Below are 12,580 nucleotides of genomic sequence, written 5' to 3'. Positions count from 1 at the left end.
TTTTATTGCAACAATGTACTTGGTATTTATTTACATTTCATTTTGTGTGCAGTTGTAAATATCCGAATGTGCTACTGCATACTGGAGCTGTTGCAAATGGCTTTTTGGGGATAAGAAATAGCTGACTTGAAATCCAGTCATGAATCTGTTGAAGTCTGAGAGTGAGACATTAAGCCACTGTTAGACCATTCTTCCTTACCAGTATGGCGGTGGTGGAGTTACTGAGTCTTCCCTGCTGGCTTGGCCTCATGTGCCAGCACTAGGAAGGAGCTCTGGGTTCTCTCTGGGAGCACAAGTGGTGCCACAGAGAAGTGTGTAGAGAAGGGGAGGGATGGGGAGACCCCAGGGGGTGTTGGGCTGGGGGTGCAGGAACATTAGGAGCTGGCTGTTGTCATGCAGCTGTACCCCAATTCACACCTGGGCTGTAGCCACCATTGGTATTTAGATTTTCAGTCACTTGGTTAGTGTAGATCTCCTCACAGAATTTTTATAAAGTCTTCAGCAATCTCTCCTTGGCTTTCCCTTTTTTCTCTCCAGGTTTAATATACATACTCCTGAAGCACATGGTTGACCGTTACAACCTTTACTATGCGTATCTCCCTGCCAAACTGGAGAAGAAGATGCACTTTGCAGCTGTGAATCAGGCCCTTGCAGCTCCAATCCTCTGCCTTTTCTGGCTCTACTTTTTCTCATTTTTGCGGTTAGGTAAGTATTCGCTTTTCCCACCTAGAAGCTGCTTCTACCTCTCTTGCCAACTTATCTGAATTACATGTGAAGTTTCATAGGCTTTGTGGGCTTTTCTTTTTGCTCCCATAAATGGGAAGTCATGGTGGTTACCTGTGGCACTGAATTATACAACATTAGCAGCTTACACAAGCTTGCATACGATAGTCTAACTTAAAACTGTTAGCATGGATTTTCATATTTATTCATTTTACAGGAGATTGTGCTCCCTAAAGCTGTAGAGTTTGAATAGGCCAGTTGGGCTGTGGAGTGACAGGCAGTAAAAATCATTAAATAAAACAAAAATCTATTCAGAATTGGCTCTTTCTAGTAAGATGGTGTTTAATGCAGTGCTCTGTAAACACTAAAATGTTTAACTTGCCTGGGTGAATTGGCTACTGCCTCTGTTGTACAGCTGTCATTTAGAAAAAAATGTTTAAAATGTTGGCTACTGCTAGTAAGACCTGTGTTCTACATCATCCGTCAAACTTTACACAGAAGACTGCAGTGAGATGGTGACTCTCCTCCCCATATTGTAATTTAAAAACTCATGTCTTATGCATAGTTTATTTTAAAAAATAGGGACATTCTATGTTTTGCCAATACTTGGCATTGATAGTATTGGCTGTGGTGTACTAACAGCTTTGACTTCAGAAAAGGTGGGCGATAGCTTATGGCTTTTTATTTGTAATATAGAAAGAAGCATTTGGCATGGAACAGGGATATGGGTGATGCTAGAAGGAGTTGAGCTTCCCTTTTTGGGAAGGAGGCCCTTGGTATCTAACTGTATTTTGCCCTCTTTGCCTTCGCAGCACTGATGACAAATGGCTGTGCTTGCATTGTGGTTTTCTAGCATACCAGTAGTAGGAAAGATATTTTTGGCAGACTGTCATCTTAACTTTAGAGATGGCTCCCTGTGGATGTAAGAGGCATTCGGAACCATTGCTTCAGGCTGTCCTTGGGTTTGAGCAGATGTCTCTGCGTTACTTGTATGTCTGAGAGCTTGTTTTTTCCCTTGTTTTGAGAGCTCTTTTTGCAACCAACAAATCTGTGTCCTCCAAAATAATAGCAGAATTTCTAACACATGCTTTAGAAAAATCAACTCCAAACATGCAGCAATTGATACGCCTCTAATTCTTATGCAGGAAATCCTGATGCAGTAAAAATTAAATCTAATAATGCTTTCTGGTTCTGCATCTGTGGAAGACCATCATTTGTCATGGAACTTAGTAATAGCAAATACAGACTCTGGATTTGGCTTGGTCAGTATAGAGGATCCTATTTACAGGATGTTGTTCGGTGATTTGTCTGCACAGGACAGTCTAGCCAAGTGTTGTGAGTCTGAGAGGCAGGAACTTGAGATTGTGATTTCATTGCTGCTTCTTGTGCCAAAGAGAAGGAACGAGGGGGAAGAGTGCTCTGCTTCCTTACCTGCAAAATAAATCAGTTGATGGTGTGTAAAGCTTGATTGCTTAGTCGTTGATTTGTATAGTTTGCCTGGTAAGGATATTTCAGTCTGGTTGCCGAGTACAGTGATAATACTCTGTTTTCTCACTCATTATATTAATGTAAGGCTGGAAGGACTTCTATCCCAGTTCTCAGTCAGGATCAAATATCACTTGACTGCAAAAAGAAGGTGATCGGCTGTACTGGTGTCACCTATTTCCTTCTCAGTTGCTGTTTTCTTCCTCAGCCCTCATGCCATCCATCATACACCAAAAGCACTGGTGGGCCTCTCGCAACAGAGGAGGTGATGGTACTATCTGCAGTTCAGCCCCTGTCTCCTGGGATAGACACTTAAGTCCCACGTTCTCTAGAGCTGTTGGCAGGAAGGAGTGCTGAGGACACAGTGCAGGGAAAACTGATCTTTGGAGATTTCTTTTTCCCTGATCTTTGCTGTTTGCCTTGTGGTTTACACCATGCATTGGCTGTGGTGCAGGCATGCCTCACCAGCTGTTAAATACTGATGTATTACACTTATAAAAACAACCTTTTCTAAAGGACATTCCAGAATACCTATAGGGAGGTTTATTCCTCTTCCCTTTTTGGTTTGAAGAGTGACATGTTTATGGTTTCGGGTTTTTTTGTGTGTGTGTGTATGTTTTTCTTTGTTTCTACCCTCATGAACAGACCTGCACAGGGTTTATATAACCTGCTAAAAAGTAAAACTTGTCTATTCTGTGCCACTACATGTGCTGGGGTTACCACAAAATATTTGAAGGTTGATGTTGCCTCTTTGACTAAAGAAGCTTGGAAACAGCTAGGTTTTGGGGTTTTTTTTGTGTTTGTTTCATTTTTTCCCCTAACGTCTTATTCAAGTCATCTTTGCTGCAAAATGAGATTAATTTGTTCAGAATATTTCCCCAGTGGACCTAAAGAATAACAAGTCGTTGTAATCATTACAACTTTTTCCATACTAGAGGCTGCTACCATATCCTTTCCTATAGTTCTCTCTCTGAAGAAAAACTTAAATTTCAGCTTAGTTCATATTTACTTGGTTTCTTCTCTGGTTCCTTTTCCTTGGATTCCTCCCAGTTCTATCCCTATTTTATTGCGGTATCCTATGCAGACAAGGCTGCTCAAGTTGAAGGTTCAGTAGCACCAAGTTATTTTGTATACCGGTACCAAACTTGCATTTTTTTCTTCCCATGTTTTGTGATAGCATCACACTATTGACTGATTTCCAGCTTGTAATCATCGGTTGTATTCTGCGGTGCTACAGGCTTGTTATCCCTCATATCTACATTTCATTTTTTCTTTCAAGTTGTAGCTACTTAGTTTTCTACATACAATTTCATCTTACTATTTCTTTTTGGTTGGGTTTTTTTGTCCTTTAAAGAGGGTGGGGTCATCTAATCTATCAAGGTAATTTTGATTCCCCCCCCTCATGATGTTTTCCTTTGGGTCGTTTGCAAACCATCTAGTTTGGTGACATCATCGTATTTAATAAATGGACTCTTACATTTCACAGTTCATTAACGAAAGTATTTTAGAAGTGGGTCTAGAATAGATGACTGAGGGAGGAGAATCGCTCTGAGTCTTGTTTATCATTCAAGTATTGCAATATTTGGCCTTTAAGGAAGCTGAGGAAATGGCTTGCTCAGCAGTTCTACCAGTCAACAAGCTTTGTGCGTAACGAGGTTCTCCTGTTTGTGGCTGGAAGTGGTGTGCCCAGTCCTCTAAGGGCAAAAAAACCCACAAGACTTCAGAAAATGGGGAAGATAAAGGTTGGTTGGTTTGTTTGTTTGTTTTCTTGCTATGTATTGTTATATTGTATTCTCTGGATATTTTTCTAGGCTTTAAAGCACCTACAACCATGTTTACCTTCCTAGTTGTCAACATCACAATTGTTATTTGCTTGGCTTATACTTGTTTTGGCTGTTTCAAGTACCTGAGCCCACTGAACTATAAGGTAAGCGATGGATACCTAACGCCTTTCAGCACCTACCTATGTGCTTGATATAGCACCAGCTATTCCTAGTGGGTCGTTTGTGCCTTCCCGCTAGCAACGTCTGTCCACAAAGGTTCATTCCGGTAAGATGGCTAGAGAGGGCTGATAGTAGAGGTAGGCTGCTTGGCACAGTGGAAGTCTGCCAGTGTTAGCAGGAACTGAATTTGAGAGGAAAGAGCAGTATGGAAGAAGTATGCAAGAGGACTGCAGGAGAGAGTACCAGCACTGCACAGAGATACCTCTGTGCAGGTTTTCGGGAGCTTACAATCTCTTTATGTTGTTTTGACTTACCAATTTGATATTGTCTCTTTTCCTTTCCCCACCTGTTACTGCTTACAGATAGAAGACGTGCAAGGTGAAAGAGGACACGACACAGAGGTACCAGCCATCCCAACATCTTCTGTAAGAAGTTAAGAGTTACTAATATTCTCTTACGTTTCCTAGAAAAACTTAATTTCTCACCCTGCTTACCAAAGAGCTTGTGTAGGACGTGGTAGTCTGAATGGACTGTGGAACTTCCCATATGCGTGTGGGACCAGAAAGTTCTACAGCTGGGCTCCTCGGCTGTTCCCAGGTGTTGTTCCAGAAGTACCTTCGGCTGACCTTTTAGGAGTAGTTGAGACATACTACTTCCAGCATCTCTGTACGCTGTGTTCTAGGCCTTACACCTGACAGATCCTCACACCTGGACAGCTGCCAAATGCAGTCAGTTGCCACTGCTTTGTGACTCTGAAAGTTGTGACATGTAGCAGGTCTTACCTGTCATGTCACTAAAACGGATGTAGGACTGAGGTAGAAATAGTCTACAAGTACAGGTGAGTGTTGCACCAGGAAGCCTCCGTTATGGTGCAAAAGGCCTTAGGTATTAAGGTGAAGAATGGGAAATGGATAAAAAGAAGAGTGGCGAGGGGAAAAATTATCCTGGGTGAATTATCCCAACATTATACTTTGAGAGACTAGTAAAATCCTTGATGCTTGTGATTTCAGATGTACGTCCCACGAGTTTTGCATCCTCATTCTACAGAAAGGACGATGCTTGCCCATAAGGAGCAGCAATCCTATGGCACCATGGACAACACTAGTTCACAGGCAGAAGAAATCATAAACTATTCCACTGGACCTGCAATTATTGAGCAGGCATCGAGAGGTTCGCCTTGAATGCCAAGGACTAACACAAGGTGGAGCACTTGGTCCAGGTTTAGGAGAACTAATTCCCCACCACTACCTACTAAGTACTCTGTTTTATTTACATATTCCTGCCTACAGGAGAGGTACAGAAATAATTCATTGTGTGGTCTGCAGCTGTGCTGGGAGATTAAAAAAGCAGATGCCTTGGGACTGATTGTTTTCCAGGCTGTCTACACACATTGTGAAACAAACATGTTGAGCACAGAGATGCTGATCCTCAGGGACTTCACTTACGCTATCTCATCACTTGCCTTATGAAGATAACTTATGCTGCATATAGATAACTGGTCACCAAAGTAAATGCAGCTATTACAGCTGTAATTTATTTATTCAAAATATTTCTTGCCCTTTTTTAATTTAAAAAACAAAAAAACCCTTTAGTATTTATAAACCTCTTGGGTTGTGTTAAATCCTGAGGCAATGTCACTTTTGATGAAAATGCTGTTTGCATGGGTGCTGAGGATGGTGTGTGGGAGTCTCTCTTGTCACCCAAAGTAGTCAGTGTAGACTTGACCATGTTACTTTTTTTTTTTCCTTAAAAGAGATGAGGGAGTTACTGTGCACTCGGGTACTAAAAGTACCAAAGTAAAAAGACTGGTGTAAAGAAGGGAGTGCTTCATCTGCTACTGTTTTTATGTATTTTTTTGGAGGGCATTTAGGTTGTTAGTTTCTGTTCACTATTTTTAAGGGCCTTCTACGACGAAAGTTCACCTGCAATAATAAAGGATATAAACATTTTATCTTTCTTTTAATCTTGGGTCAAAATGACAGATGTCTGGGTTTTCTCTATAGTGCCAATTATATGAGCTGGAAGATACTAAGTTTTTAAATTATGTAGTAGGTGCCAATTTATTCCAAAGTACATTGTGTCAAAGTGTAACTAATAATCACAAAGCAATAAAACACTGAGTTCAGAGAAATTTCAGGCTGTCTTGATTTATTTTTTTTTTCCTCTTTGTATATTGAAACAATTCTTTTGCTAGCCGACTCACAGCATGATCAGTGTCATGAACTGTTCATAAGAATACTGTCACGAGGCTTAGAATGACAGTATGTCCCAGGAGAGATTTGAATACTTCTAAATTTCTTTAGGGCATGTATCTTGGTGACCTTTGGGTAGGAGGAGGTCTTGACCCTCCCAAGCCCTCTGTTTGCTTGTTCATCGTTAAACTGTTGGTTCCTGAATTTGACCTATTCTAGCATGTCTGTGAATCAGCAACATTTTGAGATTGGAGTACAATTTGTGCCATAAACAAGTGTGTGCAGATGTTCAGTGTCTTGCAGGACTGCCTCCAGCTTCCCCAAATGCTGAGCAGGAGGCCTGCCCTGCTCTGAGAAGGACCCTGCAGAGCTCTGATAACCCTGATGACAAGCCCAGCCTGTTAGTTGAAGGTACACATAACTCCTGGTTCTTAAAGCAAGTGAGGAGCCTTGTCTAGTGGGGGGGGCATGGATTTGTGTCAGACTTCTTTGCAACACTGAAGTGACAGTATAGTTCAGTCAGGGGAGTTCTGTGGGCAGGGAGTGTGTTTTGATTTTGGCAATCGTATCACTAGAAGTGGTATGTACGCTGAATATTGTGGGGTTTTTTTAGCGATCGTGGTATTACTAGAGGTGGTGTGTACCCTGGATGCAAATTGCCATTTAAGATTGGTATTCAAACCAAGAAAAAAGAAAACCCAATGGATGCCACACTTTTACTTGTCTCCGAGTCTCTCTTAGAGATGTGAGGACAGAAGGAGGAGACGGAGCCTGTTGTACTAATTAGATCAGAAGTCAGTGATTGTTCTCATTTCTAGCTCCACACCCCACCTCATACAGGTGTCTGCAGAAGCAGTGGACACTTCTGTGTATACTAATTGAGGAATCAAATAACTCGGCTGCCACGCTTGACCTGTTTACAGTGCTGGCCCTGCAGGATTTTTACGTGCTGTGATAGAACTTACTTTTTTGAACAAGAGACTTTCGATATTCACTGTGAGGTTCTATGTGTCATATCAAGGACAAAGACTCTTCTGGTGATTGGATTTCCTTTTTGTGCTTGGAAGGCTGCTGAATCTCGGTAATGACCCTTGCGGCTGGCACGGGTTCAGTATAGACAGGGCTAGCTCTCTGTGAACTTGAATAAACCCACCTCCAGTCATGCCAACGTTCTTCAGATGGAGAATATGCAAAACCTACTAGGTAGTGGAAAGTTGCATCTTGCTAAATAGTCATTGCTGGGTTTGAGGAACCAGTTCATGTATCTGATGGGGAAACCACCTGCATATTTCACTTATGTAGCAGCCATTCTTGTTTGCCACTGTACTCTGTTGCAGTTATGCTCATAGGAATGTCTGATATTAGGACATGCACTGTTTGAGTAAAGGCTGGGATCACCCATTAGTAAATTATCACAAGACCTCCATGCATAGCAACACACAAATTAAAAGCTGGTTTATCAGCTTTGCTATGTTGTGCTTGCTTCCCTGGTAGCTTTTGGGTCTCTCAGAGCTGGAAGTAATTAGGAAACTGCACTGGCTCTAATTCACTCCTTCATGCTGGTGGATATCTCTGAGAGGATAAAATTAGATCAGCAGGAGAAACTCCTCGCATTCCTTGCTGAGCCTTGGAGAAAAGCTGAGGGATGGAAGCCTCAACAAATGTGGATATTGGCTGCACTGTGTTTGAAATTCATATTTAAAGCCATTGCACATTCTTTACTGTTCTTTTTATAAATCTTTTGGCAGGAAGCCTAAGCAAATGGCCCAGCTGGAGTTACTGATTGTAGCTCCCAGCAGCCATATCTGCTGAGATCCAGCGCCTGCTGCTTGCCTTGCATTGCTCAGTTGGAACAATTCCTCCTCCCCACCTCACTCCTTGTGAAGTCCTTACTTGCATTCTAGCAGCCACCACCAGCAGTGCTCCTGTGGAATACGAACCCTGAGCAAGTCTGACACTCAACCATGAGTAAGCCCTGCAGTGTGGTCAGTGATGGGATTCTCTGTGGCACAACTGAGGGGACAACCTCTGAAAACTTGAAGAACTGAGCCCATTTGATAGTTGTACAATTCAGTGCACTTCTGCAAAGACTTCACTATAGGTGATTTTCTTCTATACTGAAGAAAATGCTATATTGGTATGCTGAGACTCAAAAAAAACCCCTTGGCCTGTGTAGATACACCTAGCTCTGTGCCAGTTAGAGCTTACTCTGTATGTATGCCTAATCTGGTTTATCTCCTGCCCTATTACAACACATCCTCAACACCTAGATGAAGGTTGCGATTTCTCATTTGCATTAGGTGCATGCGTTAATGCCTTGTTTTCCTTTGGGCTTTTCCCATGTCCTGAGCCAAAAGGAGATCTCTGTGCTGTCTAAGTTTTTACACGCTTCAGCGTAGCACTAGACCATGTTCTCTCTGTCTCTCTACAGAAATCCAGTTCCCAGCTCTGCCTACCCACAGATGCTAGCAGCACAACTGAAAGCTTTCTCACGTATGATCTACAGCTGGGTCATCTGGTAGCGTTTGGAAGCCTTCTACTTTGATGCTTTTCAAGAAGGTGGGCTTGTCCTAGGAGCAGCAGATGGCATAGTTGTTCTCCTGGCTCGTAGCAAAAGTGAGGTGCACAGGCGAGGAGGGACCTTTTTCTGTCACTAGCACAAACCCAAGTCCATTGAGTACAAAGAAAAGACACACTTTGATGTCCCTAAACTGCATCAATACAAAGAACTACGCACTTTTAAATCCAAATATTGGCCAGGGTCATAACTTTCAAAGGGGACACGTGTCTCGTCTTCTTAAACTGGCCTTGCAAATTCCTCCTCTGTCTAGTCTAAAGACTTCTCGAATGAGTCTGCTTGTCACCTGTCTGTAACAGCTGCAAATGCCTGTTTCAGATATTTCAAAGGTACAGAAATTGTTCATTCATTCTGAGGACAGCTGTCTGACAGATCAAAAATGGGAAGGAAAAGACCAAAAGCAGAGACACTGAAAATTGGGTCATTGTAATGGAACATTCTTCCCTCTAATTTTTTGGTTCCTGTGTTAACTCGTGGCTCTTGCTTTGTATCCAACATCCTATTCCTTAGGCCGTAGCATCTCAGCTGCAGCAAGTGCAACTTCCCAATTTTTTTGTGCTCAAACACAAAGCTCCTGCGTTATCGTCAGTTGTTCGTTATCAGCAGAATCTGTAAGCATTTGTTGTTTGGAGAGGGAGAGAATGCATATCAAGATCAGCTGTCTTTCTATTGCATGTGCCATAATTAGCTGTTAATTCTTTTGATGAAACAAATAATATGGGCCCATGAATTAACTGTTGCTTCTCCCTACTCAATGTGCCTCCATTACTGATCTCTTCCAACCAGGAGCCTGCGGTCTCCAGTAAAGGATGACTCTGGATTCCTGGTTGAAAGCAAACATTTTTGCTTTCCCGGAGGAGGTTTTGTTCCCTTCTGTAGCAGCGTATTTCCTGCCTTCCTAGGTAAGTACTGGTGTAAAATGTGTCTGATCTTCTCACCTTTGAATGGATTGAAAGTCCCACATCAGGACCAACTTTTAAGGATAGTGAAAAGTAATACTCCGTGGTGTTAAGTAATGATTTCACTAACAATGAGCTAAATATATTTTCAGCTTCAGTTCTGGTTGGAGTTGTGGTTCTGGTTCGGAAATGTCCGTAACAGCCATGATTAGATTTCCTCAAGTCTGGTTAGATTAAGACTGCGTATTTTAAAAAGAACACTTTTTGCTACTGTATTTGACTTCCTACACGAAAGCTTCTCGTTGTTTGTTTTGTTGGGGTATTTTTTTGTCCCCTCGCCCCACCATGAGTAGGTGAAGATGGTATTGCCTATCAGGGAGAAAATATATTAATTCTGCTGTAACCCTCCTCAGACCTTGATTCACCTGCCGCTAGATAGATGTTCAGAAGGTTCAGTATATTTGTTTGTAGAAGTGTCTAAACCGACCCAAATTCTCTGATTCTTAGTTGTCATCTCTCTAAAATTGGGTTGGCAACATCTACTGATACAAAGTTTGTGGTCTTCAGCAGTGCAGACCTTCATCCCATCTTATCATTTCCCTATGATGTGATAGATATGGGATACGTATGATATAACGCAGATAGAATAGTGTCATTTTAGGGCCTTAAAACACTTTTATCTTCCAGACTCTAAACTGATGCTTGTTTAGGGCTTGAAGTAAAATAGCTTCTTCTGAGAAGTCACAGGACAGTGGCTGCAAGATCTGATAGCCTTGAACCCTCTGTCCTAGATCTGTGTGTGATACTCAAGTGGGAACGGGTGGGACTGTAAATAGCCAAGAAGGAGAGAGGGAAATTTTCACATCTGTTTCTAGAATCAGTGGTTAATTATAGTGCTGGTTAGTAGTTAATAAGGACACTATTCTCAAAAATGATGTTTAAATTAGAGATGTAGAAATCTAATGTATGTCATAAAGCACTCCTAAATAAAATAGGAGCCAGAATTTGTTGCTGTCTCATATTGTCACTGCTGTGTGGTTGTGAAGCTCTGATTTTTATGTAGGGATGCAAAAGGGTGAAAGTTTGTAACAGAAGTTAGTGACTGTTTTTGAAAGGTATCTATCTGTTGTGCTTCTCAGATGTTTATTAAAAAAAAAGAATAGTTGCAGTACAGGAGGAAGACTGAGAGCAGAGGGAATGTAAGATGTATTTATTTTTGTACACAGCTCGCATTCCTTCTGTATGAAAATCTTGCATGCACTTAGTGGTGTTTTATACTTGGCTTTTCAGATCAATTAGTTTTATTACAGCCTGCTCTCCCGAAACGTAAAGCACAGAGTTGCTTCTTTCAAGTGAAGATGTTCCATGTCAAAACTTATTAATTCTAAATTTTTTTTTCCCTAAGGCAAATTATCAGTATTTTTTTTCCCCTCCATCTATAGACATAGAGAAATAAAACTGGCAGCTATGTCCATAGAGGAAAATGGAAAAGGAAGTGATTTAAAGAATTGCCAAGTACCCTAATTTGGATGCAGGCATTGAATTTTTTTATCACAGGGTTCTAGCTTTAGAGAATGGAGTAGGCTTTTCTTATTCTTTTATATTTGACATCTGTAACTTCAAATTTGTTCCTAAAATAGGAAGAATTCATTCCCTTCTGAGACCAGAAATCAGAATCTGCTGGGACAAAAAGGGCAGAAATTGCAAAATAAATTGGTTGTGCACCTCTAAAAGGAATCATTTAAGCAATCATTTCTGTTATTTAGCTTGAAAATGGAAAAGACGTAGTGGTGAAGTTAGGAGAATTAATTCTAGCTGTGTTCTGCAATGGCTTCTGCTGCTCAGTTTGTGTGAGATATTACTTAATCCCTCTTTGTCTGTGGTTTCTCTGAAAGATTAAGAATGCCTTCTGATCACTGCAAAAAGCTTTCAGCCACAAAAGACTTGGGGTGATGCAAAAGAAAATTCTATTAGACAAAAATGCAGGGGTGGACCTTAGTTCCCTTGAGACTGTACATGAATTCCTAGAACTTGAGGGTTACAAATGTATTTACACAGAAACCTGCCCAGCAATGCAGACTTGGTTGCAAAAGAGCTTAAGAACTGCTGGAAAATAAAGCTCTTCTTAGACTTTCTCCGTTTGGGGAAGTTGAAAGGTTAGTAGGCTCACTCTGAGCAGAGACGAGATCCTACAAGGCAGTGATGGCCACAGCCCAAAAGTGAGCGGGACTACTTAGGCTTGGCTGGAGCAGAGCTGCCACCCAAGCTCATGAAATCACGCTGAGCAAGGGATGCCAGGCAGACAACGCGAGAAACATTAGCTGGGCTTCCCCCGCTGCAGAGGAAGACATTGACATTGAGCTTATCGGAATACCTCGGAGTGGGACATGTCCTGTGCTCTTGTGCAATGGACAACCAGGAATGAAGCGACAGCAGGTGGGTCATGTTAAGAAGGATGGAGTATTTACCAGGAAGCCAGTACCAGCAGGACGGGCAAAAGTAGGTTTTGCATTGGATGTGGATACCAGTGGGAGGAATTTTAGAGCTGAGTGTGCGGTTTCTTTTTTCACCGCCCTCCCTGGGCCCAAAGCAGGCTTGCAGCTGCTGCTGCGAGGGGCAGACAGCTGGGCTGTTGGCACAGCCGGAGCCCCTTGCTCAGCCTTGGGGGCAGGAGGCTTTGCAGGCAGGATGCCGGGCCACTTGCAGCTGCTGGGACAGGCAGCATAGGCAAGGCGAAGCGGGTGGTTTCCCTCCTTGCGC

At 42.1% G+C, this 12,580-nt stretch overlaps 1 protein-coding gene across 1 annotated transcript in view; it reads left to right on the top strand.

Annotated features, from left to right (window-relative positions):
- The window catches only part of TMEM63A (transmembrane protein 63A), a gene marked incomplete at both ends in the record, with an annotated part of 38,284 nt that extends 32,952 nt beyond the window's left edge, over positions 1-5,332 (top strand). The window contains 4 exons of the mRNA XM_081998599.1: positions 538-705; positions 4,020-4,135; positions 4,514-4,576; positions 5,162-5,332. Of these exons, the coding sequence (XP_081854725.1) occupies positions 538-705; positions 4,020-4,135; positions 4,514-4,576; positions 5,162-5,332 (518 nt within the window). The remainder of the gene's footprint in view (positions 1-537; positions 706-4,019; positions 4,136-4,513; positions 4,577-5,161) is intronic.
- Positions 5,333-12,580: the final 7,248 nt, after the last annotated feature.

Source organism: Phaethon aethereus (assembly GCF_964289735.1).
Source record: "Phaethon aethereus genome assembly, chromosome: 3".
Lineage (NCBI taxonomy): Eukaryota > Metazoa > Chordata > Aves > Phaethontiformes > Phaethontidae > Phaethon > Phaethon aethereus.
This window is presented reverse-complemented; position numbering and strand designations above follow the sequence as displayed.